This window comes from Dermacentor variabilis, chromosome 10 (genome assembly GCF_050947875.1).
Source record: "Dermacentor variabilis isolate Ectoservices chromosome 10, ASM5094787v1, whole genome shotgun sequence".
In the NCBI taxonomy this organism is placed as follows: domain Eukaryota; kingdom Metazoa; phylum Arthropoda; class Arachnida; order Ixodida; family Ixodidae; genus Dermacentor; species Dermacentor variabilis.
In genome coordinates, this window is record NC_134577.1 from 3,584,637 (window position 1) to 3,600,169 (window position 15,533).

General features: G+C 57.2%; 2 protein-coding genes across 5 annotated transcripts in view; one reads left to right on the plus strand and one right to left on the minus strand.

Moving 5' to 3' along the window:
- Nucleotides 1-15,533, minus strand: part of LOC142559732 (sodium-dependent glucose transporter 1A-like) — a 253,170-nt gene that overhangs the window by 61,873 nt on the left and 175,764 nt on the right. The window lies entirely within an intron of this gene.
- Nucleotides 1-15,533, plus strand: part of LOC142559852 (BBSome complex member BBS2-like) — a 220,939-nt gene that overhangs the window by 18,568 nt on the left and 186,838 nt on the right. Inside the window, exons 4-5 of the mRNA XM_075671532.1 lie at nucleotides 13,639-13,701; nucleotides 13,820-14,002. Of these exons, the coding sequence (XP_075527647.1) occupies nucleotides 13,639-13,701; nucleotides 13,820-14,002 (246 nt within the window). The remainder of the gene's footprint in view (nucleotides 1-13,638; nucleotides 13,702-13,819; nucleotides 14,003-15,533) is intronic.

Consider the following 15,533-nt stretch of genomic DNA (forward strand, 5'->3'; position numbering starts at 1 on the left):
GTTTGAGATGAAGAGAGACGCACGGGCCCGCATCCTGAAAGCGATCTGCGAAAGGCGCAGGGCGATTAGTGTGCTGGGAGCTCCGTGAGCGCTGTGTTCTTGCCGCTTCGTTTGAGATGAAGAGAGACGCACGGGCCCGCATCCTGAAAGCGATCTGCGAAAGGCGCAGGGCGATTAGTGTGCTGGGAGCTCCGTGAGCGCTGTGTTCTTGCCGCTTCGTTTGCGATGAAGAAAGACGCACGGGCCCGCATCCTGAAAGCGATCTGCGAAAGGCGCAGGGCGATTCGTGTGCTGGGAGCTCCGTGAGCGCTGTGTTCTTGCCGCTTCGTTTGAGATGAAGAGAGACGCACGGGCCCGCATCCTGAAAGCGATCTGCGAAAGGCGCAGGGCGATTTGTGTGCTGGGAGCTCCGTGAGCGCTGTGTTCTTGCCGCTTCGTTTGAGATGAAGAGAGACGCACGGGCCCGCATCCTGAAAGCGATCTGCGAAAGGCGCAGGGCGATTCGTGTGCTGGGAGCTCCGTGAGCGCTGTGTTCTTGCCGCTTCGTTTGAGATGAAGAGAGACGCACGGGCCCGCATCCTGAAAGCGATCTGCGAAAGGCGCAGGGCGATTTGTGTGCTGGGAGCTCCGTGAGCGCTGTGTTCTTGCCGCTTCGTTTGAGATGAAGAGAGACGCACGGGCCCGCATCCTGAAAGCGATCTGCGAAAGGCGCAGGGCGATTCGTGTGCTGGGAGCTCCGTGAGCGCTGTGTTCTTGCCGCTTCGTTTGAGATGAAGAGAGACGCACGGGCCCGCATCCTGAAAGCGATCTGCGAAAGGCGCAGGGCGATTTGTGTGCTGGGAGCTCCGTGAGCGCTGTGTTCTTGCCGCTTCGTTTGCGATGAAGAAAGACGCACGGGCCCGCATCCTGAAAGCGATCTGCGAAAGGCGCAGGGCGATTCGTGTGCTGGGAGCTCCGTGAGCGCTGTGTTCTTGCCGCTTCGTTTGAGATGAAGAGAGACGCACGGGCCCGCATCCTGAAAGCGATCTGCGAAAGGCGCAGGGCGATTTGTGTGCTGGGAGCTCCGTGAGCGCTGTGTTGTCGCCGCTTCGTTTGCGATGAAGAGAGACGCGCGGGCCCGCATCCTGAAAGCGATCTGCGAAAGGCGCAGGGCGATTTGTGTGCTGGGAGCTCCGTGAGCGCTGTGTTCTTGCCGCTTCGTTTGCGATGAAGAGAGACGCGCGGGCCCGCATCCTGAAAACGATCTGCGAAAGGCGCAGGGCGATTCGTGTGCTGGGAGCTCCGTGAGCGCTGTGTTGTCGCCGCTTCGTTTGCGATGAAGAGAGACGCGCGGGCCCGCATCCTGAAAGCGATCTGCGAAAGGCGCAGGGCGATTTGTGTGCTGGGAGCTCCGTGAGCGCTGTGTTCTTGCCGCTTCGTTTGCGATGAAGAGAGACGCGCGGGCCCGCATCCTGAAAGCGATCTGCGAAAGGCGCAGGGCGATTCGTGTGCTGGGAGCTCCGTGAGCGCTGTGTTCTTGCCGCTTCGTTTGAGATGAAGAGAGACGCACGGGCCCGCATCCTGAAAGCGATCTGCGAAAGGCGCAGGGCGATTAGTGTGCTGGGAGCTCCGTGAGCGCTGTGTTCTTGCCGCTTCGTTTGAGATGAAGAGAGACGCACGGGCCCGCATCCTGAAAGCGATCTGCGAAAGGCGCAGGGCGATTCGTGTGCTGGGAGCTCCGTGAGCGCTGTGTTCTTGCCGCTTCGTTTGAGATGAAGAGAGACGCACGGGCCCGCATCCTGAAAGCGATCTGCGAAAGGCGCCGGGCGATTAGTGTGCTGGGAGCTCCGTGAGCGCTGTGTTCTTGCCGCTTCGTTTGCGATGAAGAGAGACGCGCGGGCCCGCATCCTGAAAGCGATCTGCGAAAGGCGCAGGGCGATTCGTGTGCTGGGAGCTCCGTGAGCGCTGTGTTCTTGCCGCTTCGTTTGAGATGAAGAGAGACGCGCGGGCCCGCATCCTGAAAGCGATCTGCGAAAGGCGCAGGGCGATTTGTGTGCTGGGAGCTCCGTGAGCGCTGTGTTCTTGCCGCTTCGTTTGCGATGAAGAGAGACGCGCGGGCCCGCATCCTGAAAGCGATCTGCGAAAGGCGCAGGGCGATTCGTGTGCTGGGAGCTCCGTGAGCGCTGTGTTCTTGCCGCTTCGTTTGAGATGAAGAGAGACGCACGGGCCCGCATCCTGAAAGCGATCTGCGAAAGGCGCAGGGCGATTAGTGTGCTGGGAGCTCCGTGAGCGCTGTGTTCTTGCCGCTTCGTTTGAGATGAAGAGAGACGCACGGGCCCGCATCCTGAAAGCGATCTGCGAAAGGCGCAGGGCGATTTGTGTGCTGGGAGCTCCGTGAGCGCTGTGTTCTTGCCGCTTCGTTTGCGATGAAGAGAGACGCGCGGGCCCGCATCCTGAAAGCGATCTGCGAAAGGCGCAGGGCGATTCGTGTGCTGGGAGCTCCGTGAGCGCTGTGTTCTTGCCGCTTCGTTTGAGATGAAGAGAGACGCACGAGCCCGCATCCTGAAAGCGATCTGCGAAAGGCGCAGGGCGATTTGTGTGCTGGGAGCTCCGTGAGCGCTGTGTTCTTGCCGCTTCGTTTGCGATGAAGAAAGACGCACGGGCCCGCATCCTGAAAGCGATCTGCGAAAGGCGCAGGGCGATTCGTGTGCTGGGAGCTCCGTGAGCGCTGTGTTCTTGCCGCTTCGTTTGAGATGAAGAGAGACGCACGGGCCCGCATCCTGAAAGCGATCTGCGAAAGGCGCAGGGCGATTTGTGTGCTGGGAGCTCCGTGAGCGCTGTGTTGTCGCCGCTTCGTTTGCGATGAAGAGAGACGCGCGGGCCCGCATCCTGAAAGCGATCTGCGAAAGGCGCAGGGCGATTTGTGTGCTGGGAGCTCCGTGAGCGCTGTGTTCTTGCCGCTTCGTTTGCGATGAAGAGAGACGCGCGGGCCCGCATCCTGAAAACGATCTGCGAAAGGCGCAGGGCGATTCGTGTGCTGGGAGCTCCGTGAGCGCTGTGTTGTCGCCGCTTCGTTTGCGATGAAGAGAGACGCGCGGGCCCGCATCCTGAAAGCGATCTGCGAAAGGCGCAGGGCGATTTGTGTGCTGGGAGCTCCGTGAGCGCTGTGTTCTTGCCGCTTCGTTTGCGATGAAGAGAGACGCGCGGGCCCGCATCCTGAAAGCGATCTGCGAAAGGCGCAGGGCGATTCGTGTGCTGGGAGCTCCGTGAGCGCTGTGTTCTTGCCGCTTCGTTTGCGATGAAGAGAGACGCGCGGGCCCGCATCCTGAAAACGATCTGCGAAAGGCGCAGGGCGATTCGTGTGCTGGGAGCTCCGTGAGCGCTGTGTTGTCGCCGCTTCGTTTGCGATGAAGAGAGACGCGCGGGCCCGCATCCTGAAAGCGATCTGCGAAAGGCGCAGGGCGATTTGTGTGCTGGGAGCTCCGTGAGCGCTGTGTTCTTGCCGCTTCGTTTGCGATGAAGAGAGACGCGCGGGCCCGCATCCTGAAAACGATCTGCGAAAGGCGCAGGGCGATTCGTGTGCTGGGAGCTCCGTGAGCGCTGTGTTCTCGCCGCTTCGTTTGCGATGAAGAGAGACGCGCGGGCCCGCATCCTGAAAGCGATCTGCGAAAGGCGCAGGGCGATTCGTGTGCTGGGAGCTCCGTGAGCGCTGTGTTGTCGCCGCTTCGTTTGCGATGAAGAGAGACGCGCGGGCCCGCATCCTGAAAGCGATCTGCGAAAGGCGCAGGGCGATTCGTGTGCTGGGAGCTCCCTGAGCGCTGTGTTCTCGCCGCTTCGTTTGAGATGGAGACGCGCGGGCCCGCATCCTGAAAGCGATCTGCGAAAGGCGCAGGGCGATTCGTGTGCTGGGAGCTCCGTGAGCGCTGTGTTCTCGCCGCTTCGTTTGAGATGAAGAGAGACGCGCGGGCCCGCATCCTGAAAGCGATCTGCGAAAGGCGCAGGGCGATTCGTGTGCTGGGAGCTCCGTGAGCGCTGTGTTCTTGCCGCTTCGTTTGCGATGAAGAGAGACGCGCGGGCCCGCATCCTGAAAGCGATCTGCGAAAGGCGCAGGGCGATTCGTGTGCTGGGAGCTCCGTGAGCGCTGTGTTCTCGACGCTTCGTTTGAGATGAAGAGAGACGCGCGGGCCCGCATCCTGAAAGCGATCTGCGAAAGGCGCAGGGCGATTCGTGTGCTGGGAGCTCCGTGAGCGCTGTGTTGTCGCCGCTTCGTTTGCGATGAAGAGAGACGCGCGGGCCCGCATCCTGAAAGCGATCTGCGAAAGGCGCAGGGCGATTCGTGTGCTGGGAGCTCCCTGAGCGCTGTGTTCTCGCCGCTTCGTTTGAGATGGAGACGCGCGGGCCCGCATCCTGAAAGCGATCTGCGAAAGGCGCAGGGCGATTCGTGTGCTGGGAGCTCCGTGAGCGCTGTGTTCTTGCCGCTTCGTTTGCGATGAAGAGAGACGCGCGGGCCCGCATCCTGAAAGCGATCTGCGAAAGGCGCAGGGCGATTTGTGTGCTGGGAGCTCCGTGAGCGCTGTGTTGTCGCCGCTTCGTTTGCGATGAAGAGAGACGCGCGGGCCCGCATCCTGAAAGCGATCTGCGAAAGGCGCAGGGCGATTCGTGTGCTGGGAGCTCCCTGAGCGCTGTGTTCTCGCCGCTTCGTTTGAGATGGAGACGCGCGGGCCCGCATCCTGAAAGCGATCTGCGAAAGGCGCAGGGCGATTCGTGTGCTGGGAGCTCCGTGAGCGCTGTGTTCTTGCCGCTTCGTTTGCGATGAAGAGAGACGCGCGGGCCCGCATCCTGAAAGCGATCTGCGAAAGGCGCAGGGCGATTTGTGTGCTGGGAGCTCCGTGAGCGCTGTGTTCTTGCCGCTTCGTTTGCGATGAAGAGAAACGCGCGGGCCCGCATCCTGAAAACGATCTGCGAAAGGCGCAGGGCGATTCGTGTGCTGGGAGCTCCGTGAGCGCTGTGTTCTCGCCGCTTCGTTTGCGATGAAGAGAGACGCGCGGGCCCGCATCCTGAAAGCGATCTGCGAAAGGCGCAGGGCGATTCGTGTGCTGGGAGCTCCGTGAGCGCTGTGTTCTCGCCGCTTCGTTTGAGATGAAGAGAGACGCGCGGGCCCGCATCCTGAAAGCGATCTGCGAAAGGCGCAGGGCGATTCGTGTGCTGGGAGCTCCGTGAGCGCTGTGTTGTCGCCGCTTCGTTTGCGATGAATAGAGACGCGCGGGCCCGCATCCTGAAAGCGATCTGCGAAAGGCGCAGGGCGATTCGTGTGCTGGGAGCTCCGTGAGCGCTGTGTTCTTGCCGCTTCGTTTGAGATGAAGAGAGACGCGCGGGCCCGCATCCTGAAAGCGATCTGCGAAAGGCGCAGGGCGATTCGTGTGCTGGGAGCTCCGTGAGCGCTGTGTTCTTGCCGCTTCGTTTGAGATGAAGAGAGACGCACGGGCCCGCATCCTGAAAGCGATCTGCGAAAGGCGCAGGGCGATTAGTGTGCTGGGAGCTCCGTGAGCGCTGTGTTGTCGCCGCTTCGTTTGCGATGAAGAGAGACGCGCGGGCCCGCATCCTGAAAGCGATCTGCGAAAGGCGCAGGGCGATTTGTGTGCTGGGAACTCCGTGAGCGCTGTGTTCTTGCCGCTTCGTTTGCGATGAAGAGAGGCGCGCGGGCCCGCATCCTGAAAACGATCTGCGAAAGGCGCAGGGCGATTCGTGTGCTGGGAGCTCCGTGAGCGCTGTGTTCTCGCCGCTTCGTTTGAGATGAAGAGAGACGCGCGGGCCCGCATCCTGAAAGCGATCTGCGAAAGGCGCAGGGCGATTCGTGTGCTGGGAGCTCCGTGAGCGCTGTGTTCTCGCCGCTTCGTTTGAGATGAAGAGAGACGCGCGGGCCCGCATCCTGAAAGCGATCTGCGAAAGGCGCAGGGCGATTCGTGTGCTGGGAGCTCCGTGAGCGCTGTGTTGTCGCCGCTTCGTTTGCGATGAAGAGAGACGCGCGGGCCCGCATCCTGAAAGCGATCTGCGAAAGGCGCAGGGCGATTCGTGTGCTGGGAGCTCCCTGAGCGCTGTGTTCTCGCCGCTTCGTTTGAGATGGAGACGCGCGGGCCCGCATCCTGAAAGCGATCTGCGAAAGGCGCAGGGCGATTCGTGTGCTGGGAGCTCCGTGAGCGCTGTGTTCTCGCCGCTTCGTTTGAGATGAAGAGAGACGCGCGGGCCCGCATCCTGAAAGCGATCTGCGAAAGGCGCAGGGCGATTCGTGTGCTGGGAGCTCCGTGAGCGCTGTGTTCTTGCCGCTTCGTTTGCGATGAAGAGAGACGCGCGGGCCCGCATCCTGAAAGTATCTGCGAAAGGCGCAGGGCGATTCGTGTGCTGGGAGCTCCGTGAGCGCTGTGTTCTCGACGCTTCGTTTGAGATGAAGAGAGACGCGCGGGCCCGCATCCTGAAAGCGATCTGCGAAAGGCGCAGGGCGATTCGTGTGCTGGGAGCTCCGTGAGCGCTGTGTTGTCGCCGCTTCGTTTGCGATGAAGAGAGACGCGCGGGCCCGCATCCTGAAAGCGATCTGCGAAAGGCGCAGGGCGATTCGTGTGCTGGGAGCTCCCTGAGCGCTGTGTTCTCGCCGCTTCGTTTGAGATGGAGACGCGCGGGCCCGCATCCTGAAAGCGATCTGCGAAAGGCGCAGGGCGATTCGTGTGCTGGGAGCTCCGTGAGCGCTGTGTTCTTGCCGCTTCGTTTGCGATGAAGAGAGACGCGCGGGCCCGCATCCTGAAAGCGATCTGCGAAAGGCGCAGGGCGATTTGTGTGCTGGGAGCTCCGTGAGCGCTGTGTTGTCGCCGCTTCGTTTGCGATGAAGAGAGACGCGCGGGCCCGCATCCTGAAAGCGATCTGCGAAAGGCGCAGGGCGATTCGTGTGCTGGGAGCTCCCTGAGCGCTGTGTTCTCGCCGCTTCGTTTGAGATGGAGACGCGCGGGCCCGCATCCTGAAAGCGATCTGCGAAAGGCGCAGGGCGATTCGTGTGCTGGGAGCTCCGTGAGCGCTGTGTTCTTGCCGCTTCGTTTGCGATGAAGAGAGACGCGCGGGCCCGCATCCTGAAAGCGATCTGCGAAAGGCGCAGGGCGATTCGTGTGCTGGGAGCTCCGTGAGCGCTGTGTTGTCGCCGCTTCGTTTGCGATGAAGAGAGACGCGCGGGCCCGCATCCTGAAAGCGATCTGCGAAAGGCGCAGGGCGATTCGTGTGCTGGGAGCTCCCTGAGCGCTGTGTTCTCGCCGCTTCGTTTGAGATGGAGACGCGCGGGCCCGCATCCTGAAAGCGATCTGCGAAAGGCGCAGGGCGATTCGCGTGCTGGGAGCTCCGTGAGCGCTGTGTTGTCGCCGCTTCGTTTGCGATGAAGAGAGACGCGCGGGCCCGCATCCTGAAAGCGATCTGCGAAAGGCGCAGGGCGATTCGTGTGCTGGGAGCTCCGTGAGCGCTGTGTTGTCGCCGCTTCGTTTGCGATGAAGAGAGACGCGCGGGCCCGCATCCTGAAAGCGATCTGCGAAAGGCGCAGGGCGATTCGCGTGCTGGGAGCTCCGTGAGCGCTGTGTTCTTGCCGCTTCGTTTGAGATGAAGAGAGACGCACGGGCCGGCATCCTGAAAGCGATCTGCGAAAGGCGCAGGGCGATTCGTGTGCTGGGAGCTCCGTGAGCGCTGTGTTGTCGCCGCTTGGTTTGAGATGAAGAGAGACGCGCGGGCCGGCATCCTGAAAGCGATCTGCGAAAGGCGCAGGGCGATTCGTGTGCTGGGAGCTCCGTGAGCGCTGTGTTCTTGCCGCTTCGTTTGAGATGAAGAGAGACGCACGGGCCCGCATCCTGAAAGCGATCTGCGAAAGGCGCAGGGCGATTCGTGTGCTGGGAGCTCCGTGAGCGCTGTGTTGTCGCCGCTTCGTTGGAGTTGAAGGGAGAGGCACGGGCCCGCATCCTGAAAGCGATCTGCGAAAGGCGCAGGGCGATTCGCGTGCTGGGAGCTCCGTGAGCGCTGTGTTGTCGCCGCTTCGTTTGCGATGAAGAGAGACGCGCGGGCCCGCATCCTGAAAGCGATCTGCGAAAGGCGCAGGGCGATTCGTGTGCTGGGAGCTCCGTGAGCGCTGTGTTGTCGCCGCTTGGTTTGAGATGAAGAGAGACGCGCGGGCCGGCATCCTGAAAGCGATCTGCGAAAGGCGCAGGGCGATTCGTGTGCTGGGAGCTCCGTGAGCGCTGTGTTCTTGCCGCTTCGTTTGAGATGAAGAGAGACGCACGGGCCCGCATCCTGAAAGCGATCTGCGAAAGGCGCAGGGCGATTCGTGTGCTGGGAGCTCCGTGAGCGCTGTGTTCTTGCCGCTTCGTTTGAGATGAAGAGAGACGCACGGGCCCGCATCCTGAAAGCGATCTGCGAAAGGCGCAGGGCGATTCGCGTGCTGGGAGCTCCGTGAGCGCTGTGTTGTCGCCGCTTCGTTTGCGATGAAGAGAGACGCGCGGGCCCGCATCCTGAAAGCGATCTGCGAAAGGCGCAGGGCGATTCGTGTGCTGGGAGCTCCGTGAGCGCTGTGTTGTCGCCGCTTGGTTTGAGATGAAGAGAGACGCGCGGGCCCGCATCCTGAAAGCGATCTGCGAAAGGCGCAGGCCGATTCGTGTGCTGGGAGCTCCGTGAGCGCTGTGTTGTCGCCGCTTGGTTTGAGATGAAGAGAGACGCGCGGGCCCGCATCCTGAAAGCGATCTGCGAAAGGCGCAGGCCGATTCGTGTGCTGGGAGCTCCGTGAGCGCTGTGTTCTCGCCGCTTCGTTTGAGATGAAGAGAGACGCGCGGGCCGGCATCCTGAAAGCGATCTGCGAAAGGCGCAGGGCGATTCGCGTGCTGGGAGCTCCGTGAGCGCTGTGTTGTCGCCGCTTCGTTTGCGATGAAGAGAGACGCGCGGGCCCGCATCCTGAAAGCGATCTGCGAAAGGCGCAGGGCGATTCGTGTGCTGGGAGCTCCGTGAGCGCTGTGTTGTCGCCGCTTCGTTTGAGATGAAGAGAGACGCACGGGCCCGCATCCTGAAAGCGATCTGCGAAAGGCGCAGGGCGATTCGCGTGCTGGGAGCTCCGTGAGCGCTGTGTTGTCGCCGCTTCGTTTGCGATGAAGAGAGACGCGCGGGCCCGCATCCTGAAAGCGATCTGCGAAAGGCGCAGGGCGATTCGTGTGCTGGGAGCTCCGTGAGCGCTGTGTTGTCGCCGCTTCGTTTGCGATGAAGAGAGACGCGCGGGCCCGCATCCTGAAAGCGATCTGCGAAAGGCGCAGGGCGATTCGTGTGCTGGGAGCTCCGTGAGCGCTGTGTTGTCGCCGCTTGGTTTGAGATGAAGAGAGACGCGCGGGCCCGCATCCTGAAAGCGATCTGCGAAAGGCGCAGGCCGATTCGTGTGCTGGGAGCTCCGTGAGCGCTGTGTTGTCGCCGCTTGGTTTGAGATGAAGAGAGACGCGCGGGCCCGCATCCTGAAAGCGATCTGCGAAAGGCGCAGGCCGATTCGTGTGCTGGGAGCTCCGTGAGCGCTGTGTTCTCGCCGCTTCGTTTGAGATGAAGAGAGACGCGCGGGCCGGCATCCTGAAAGCGATCTGCGAAAGGCGCAGGGCGATTCGCGTGCTGGGAGCTCCGTGAGCGCTGTGTTGTCGCCGCTTCGTTTGCGATGAAGAGAGACGCGCGGGCCCGCATCCTGAAAGCGATCTGCGAAAGGCGCAGGCCGATTCGTGTGCTGGGAGCTCCGTGAGCGCTGTGTTCTTGCCGCTTCGTTTGAGATGAAGAGAGACGCACGGGCCCGCATCCTGAAAGCGATCTGCGAAAGGCGCAGGGCGATTCGCGTGCTGGGAGCTCCGTGAGCGCTGTGTTGTCGCCGCTTCGTTTGCGATGAAGAGAGACGCGCGGGCCCGCATCCTGAAAGCGATCTGCGAAAGGCGCAGGGCGATTCGTGTGCTGGGAGCTCCGTGAGCGCTGTGTTGTCGCCGCTTCGTTTGCGATGAAGAGAGACGCGCGGGCCCGCATCCTGAAAGCGATCTGCGAAAGGCGCAGGGCGATTCGTGTGCTGGGAGCTCCGTGAGCGCTGTGTTGTCGCCGCTTGGTTTGAGATGAAGAGAGACGCGCGGGCCCGCATCCTGAAAGCGATCTGCGAAAGGCGCAGGCCGATTCGTGTGCTGGGAGCTCCGTGAGCGCTGTGTTCTCGCCGCTTCGTTTGAGATGAAGAGAGACGCGCGGGCCGGCATCCTGAAAGCGATCTGCGAAAGGCGCAGGGCGATTCGTGTGCTGGGAGCTCCGTGAGCGCTGTGTTCTCGCCGCTTCGTTGGAGTTGAAGGGAGAGGCAACACGAAGGTGAATTCGCTCGCTGCTGACGGCGCTTTCTCGAAAGCGGTCTTCTTACGAGACGGATGAACGGACGGTTTTCTCATTGGTTATGCAGAGAAAGATTAGGCAATTAAAATACATCTACGCGCAGGCAAGAACCGACTCGTGTTATCTCTTACCTAACAACATTCCCGCAACTCACGCAACTTAACTCCCCCATTAAAGCCCACGAAAAATCTACCAGTTAGATTTTGTTAATTTTTCGTGTCAGACGATCTTTTCACACTGTAAATATATTGTAAGTTTTGTGAGTGGCGCTTTATTCTGTAAAACGCTATGATATAGTGTACTTCATAAAGTGCGCTGGGCCTTAATGAAGCAATACCTGATGTAGGTCACGACATGTGTATGCTATATCTTGCAGCTTGCAAAAACAAAAAGCCTTGCAGCGAAAAGTCAAACGAAGTTTTCCGCAAGCCTGCATAACCTTCTGGTAGCAAAATTTGCATTTTAGTGGGAAATATTGTTCGTTATTGAGGTGTTTTTACTTATCAAGTGTGTAGCATGACTTTATCAATTATCAAGGAAGGGCGTTGCTGTTGCTTTCAGAGGCGCGCACAACGCAAATATATAATTGACGCAGATCTAGACGCGACAATTGGCGATAAGTACAGGCTTTGAAAACTAAAGCATTCAGCATTTGGTTTCCGTAGTAATTGAAACATTCAAGAAACTGGTGACATCTCCTCCAATGACAGCTGGTTCTTGCATTACAATCCTGTTGTATGATTGCTAGGTGTCATTTTCGCTAAAAATTTCTGTCATTTCAAGAGGTGGGGTCTACGTCTGGTTCACCAATCTGGGTTGCCCTAATTTTATTGCATAGCTCATCTGGATTGCCATAGGAATATACATAGTCTTTGTTGTTTTCAGTTCCCTCCCACTCATTTTCGAATTTGTAGTAAAGGAAGCATGAATCATCTTTCTTTTTAAATATTCTTCACATGATATCTAAGTGGTTTATATTGATCGAAATTTAACACTGCTCGCTATTTTTTGACTGAGAGGACCAGAGCATCGTCATCTTTGTCGGCAGCAAAAACCAGGAGGAATAATAGCAACGTTGATGAAATTCTAAATAATTTTCTTTCTTGCAACAATGTCTTGAGTTCTTGTAGCCAGCAAGAAATGTTTTGACGCAATACAGGTAAAAAACCATCGTGTGTGCTTCGAGATCAAGCACACCCCTCTGCATAAACACGGGCCCAGAATACTTTACAAAGTACACCTGCATTCATTTTCTTGCGACGGTGTAAATATATATTGCATATGAAATGTTGTGCGTTTATCGTTTACACCCTTCTTTTCTAAAGCTTACCCGTAATCTTCAGCTTCGAGAAGCGTATGCCATGATTGACAAAAAATAAAGAAGCTGCATGTAGAGCAGCACTTGCTATGCTGACAAAAAAATGGCCGACGATTACGCTTCTTGGTAATGCGATCTTTGAGCGCAGCTGCTGCCTTATTTCAACAACAGGCAAGCACATACCGAACACGCAGTGCCGAACGGAGGCGGTTTTGCGTTTCGGATCGGGCAGCGCACACCACGATCCGCCGCTATCGAGCCGGCGCTGCGGCGACGCGCCATCTTATAGCGGGTCACCGCCGCGGAGAGTGGGGGGGGGGGGAGATTAGCAATTATTATTTAATGTTCGTTCTCAGGTGTGATGAGGAAACGGGTGGAGAACGAATGGGGGGGATTAGCAATTATTATTTAGTGTTTGTTCTGAGGTGGGATGAGGAAACGGGTGGAGAACAGTGGTATTGAGTAGAGGTCACACACTCATTCACTCATAGACAGGCCTCAATGTGGCCGCACAAGGTTGGGGTGGGAAGCAGAAGTAAGGGGATCAAACGCTATAACTGTCTTTCGAGTCACCATAACGGCACTGCGCCAAGTAAGGGGAGGTATAGGGCAAGAGTGGAGGCGAGAGAAGGACAGCCAGAACGCGCCCCGCAAACGGGGAAGCGAGAGACACGGCTAAGAGCCGTACAGCCATGCGACGCGGAGGGAGGATCGGAGAACCGCGGATGATGAGCGAGGCGGCAAGAGCACCCGCCACCGGCACCGCGGCAGTGCCGCGAAAGCGGGAGAAGGGACGGCGAGGGCACAGTGGACAGTAGCGGCGAGTCACCACAACGGCGCAGCGCCGAGGAAGGGGGCGAGATGATAGGCGAGAACATAGTTTCCTACAATATGACAAGGGGAGAGCAAGACTCGAGCCGCACGCGAGAGATGGCAGCAGGAGAGCGCGCGCAGATGATGACCTTGGTTACGACGAGGCCCGACGGCAAGGCCGACGGCGGCGCGAAACGCGGGAACGGGCGCCAAAGAGCTGCACCCCAAAACTATAATGCGGTCGTCTTTGCAGGACCCTTCCCAGCAAAATGGCGTACCAAGGAACACTGTGTTTTATCTTCAATTATTAACAAATGAAAATGGTCCTATAATTTTAAAAGTACACTGGGTGCTAATGGGCTAATGCGCTTGTAGATGAATACTGGTAAGCGCAATTTTAAGACAAGAGAAGACACCGACACGTACGGGACCAACTAGCCCAGCAACGAATTTTGTTAACCCATAAATGCACTTATGTCGTAAGCGCAGATCGTACGTACAATGTCGAACCAATCACACCTTTCCCACACCCTTATTTCTAGCAGTTCTTTTTAAAATAGGCTGCAACGTTGCCGAAAACACCTACGTTTATTACCCCCCTAAGACCCGCCGTGTTTGCTAAGTGGCTATGGTGTTGGGCTGCTGAGCACGAGGTCGCGGGATCGAATCCATGGCGGCCGCATTTCGATGGGGGCAATGGGGGCACGTTAAGGAATCCCAGGTGGTCGAAATTTTCGGAGTCCTCCACTACGGCGTGCCTCATAATCAGAAAGTGGTTTTGGCACGTAAAACCCCATAATTTTCTAACCCCCCTAAAGCATTCTAGAGAGCAAGAACAGCATATTTCGAAGATTACGCCTCATAAGGGTGTGAGGTCATAGGGGTGTTTTATTTTGGTAATGCACTAAAGCTGATGATAGCATTACAGGATCATTTCTGCAAATCCCCGTGTTTCAATACTGATGAACTAACAATTGTATATTGCTCACTAAGACACAAAAGCATGCGCAATACGTCTCGCAAATGTCCTCAGCTGGCCGCGTAATTATGCTAAACAATTTAGTCTGCGGGTACGCGCTTTTCCGTAGTACGCAGTGCAGCTAACCTTGAGATGGGCCTCCGACACGCAGGTGACCGGAGACAACGTGAGGGCGCTCGCCCTGTACGACTTTAACAAGGACGGCCTGAACGAGGTGAGCCCAATTAGACGGGCGAGCTCGTCCTGCGCAAATGTACGGCACCGCTGCTGTTTCCGCATGCCGCCTGTGTGATGGACGAAGAAGCGTCAATCACCTTCTCCTCTCTGCGCAGCTGCTCGTCGGCTCTGAGGACTTCGACATCCGTGTCTTCCGCGACGATGTGATCGTGGCCGAGATCGCCGAGAACGAGGCCGTCACGGCGCTTTGCCCGCTGACGCACGAGTGCTTCGCGTACGCGCTCGCCAACGGCACCGTCGGCGTCTACCGGGCCACCGAGCGCCTCTGGAGGATCAAGGTGCGCGCGGCATTCTGTAACGAGACGCTCGGAGTGCGTTCCCGGAACGAGCGTCTCCGTGTAGCTGCGCAATATCGGCGAATGATAATTTAAGCGAACATTACGTCGCGTGAATATTATTGCATAAATGCGTGATTGTCGGATAACTTGCCATCTGTCAGTGACAGCGTTGTCGAACAGCACAGGCCCGATTCCTCATTACGCCTTTCTTTCATCGGTTGCAAAAATGTGCGACCGCAAATGCCTTCAAGCTTTGTCGCACTACTCCCGTCTTGGTATTTTTAGACGCCACAGAAATCACGTTGGTGCTGACCATCGCAATGTGATGCAACAGCGGTGGTTCGTGTCTACAAGGTCCAGCGTTCGATTCCCGGCTGCAACGGAGTGCAAGAACGCTCGAGTGCACGCACATATTTCGGTGCACGTTAAAGGAACCCCGGGCGCGAGGTAGGGCGTCTCTCATAGGCCGTGCGCTGCTTTGGGAAACGGTCCAGGATAATTGAATAACATGGCAAGAACATAACAGTTCGGGCCGAACTTTCACATTTCTCTCATAATAAATCTATCACTATCAAGTCCGCGATTTCGCTTTTTGCGATAGCAGCTATATGGAAACTCTAAGCAAATTTTTGCCGTCATCGTGGCCGTGAGGTTCCGCATATATTTAGGTATATGTATGCTATATTTCACGCCCTGCTGTATTACGCGCGGTGTATGCGGGTTATATTGCCACACCATTCTATCCCTGCTAGTAACAGCGCAAAATGTAGACAAGAGACGCGACAAGAAGACACCACAAGCGCTGACTTTCAACTTGGTTGAAAGTCAGCGCTTGTGGTGTCTTCTTATCTCGTCTCTTGTCTACATTTTGCGCTGTTACTAGCAGGATGGAAAACCAACAAGCCCAAGCTGCTATTCTAGCGAAATACATTCTATCCCTAAAGTTGCTCACACAAGGTCTTACATTCTTTACAAAATTATTGCTTGAAATTTTCAGAATGGCATGCAGCCCACAAACAAATGTTATGAGACGAAACACCAACAGCGCATGCCTCTCATCTTAGATCTTCTCGGATTTTCATATTAAAGATGCGAACAAGTAGCGAGCTCAAACCTTAAAAAGATGCAATTTCATTGGCGCGGCTCTGCACCACCTCCAGGCTCGGCCCAGGTTTGAAACATAAACGTTGCGGAAAAGTGGTGGTAAAGTCGCTAAGACGCTGACTTTGATTATGAAACATAAATAATATTGCCGAGGGTATGATTCAAACAGAGGACCCTTAGCAAAACGGCTCGTTTTTTACTTAGTCAGCTTACGCTTACTTCAATTCATCCTGCCACTGCAGTTACGAGTCTTGCACTTGGTGTATTGTTCTAACATGTTGCTACCGCATTCCTTGCTGGCGAAACTGCGTACTTATTTAATTAACATGCAACGGCTGCTTTCTGCAACGCTGTTACGGCTGTGACGCCAATTATCGCAAGCATGAATTCAGATTGACTACAGACCAAGTACTTAAGGAATGCAGAG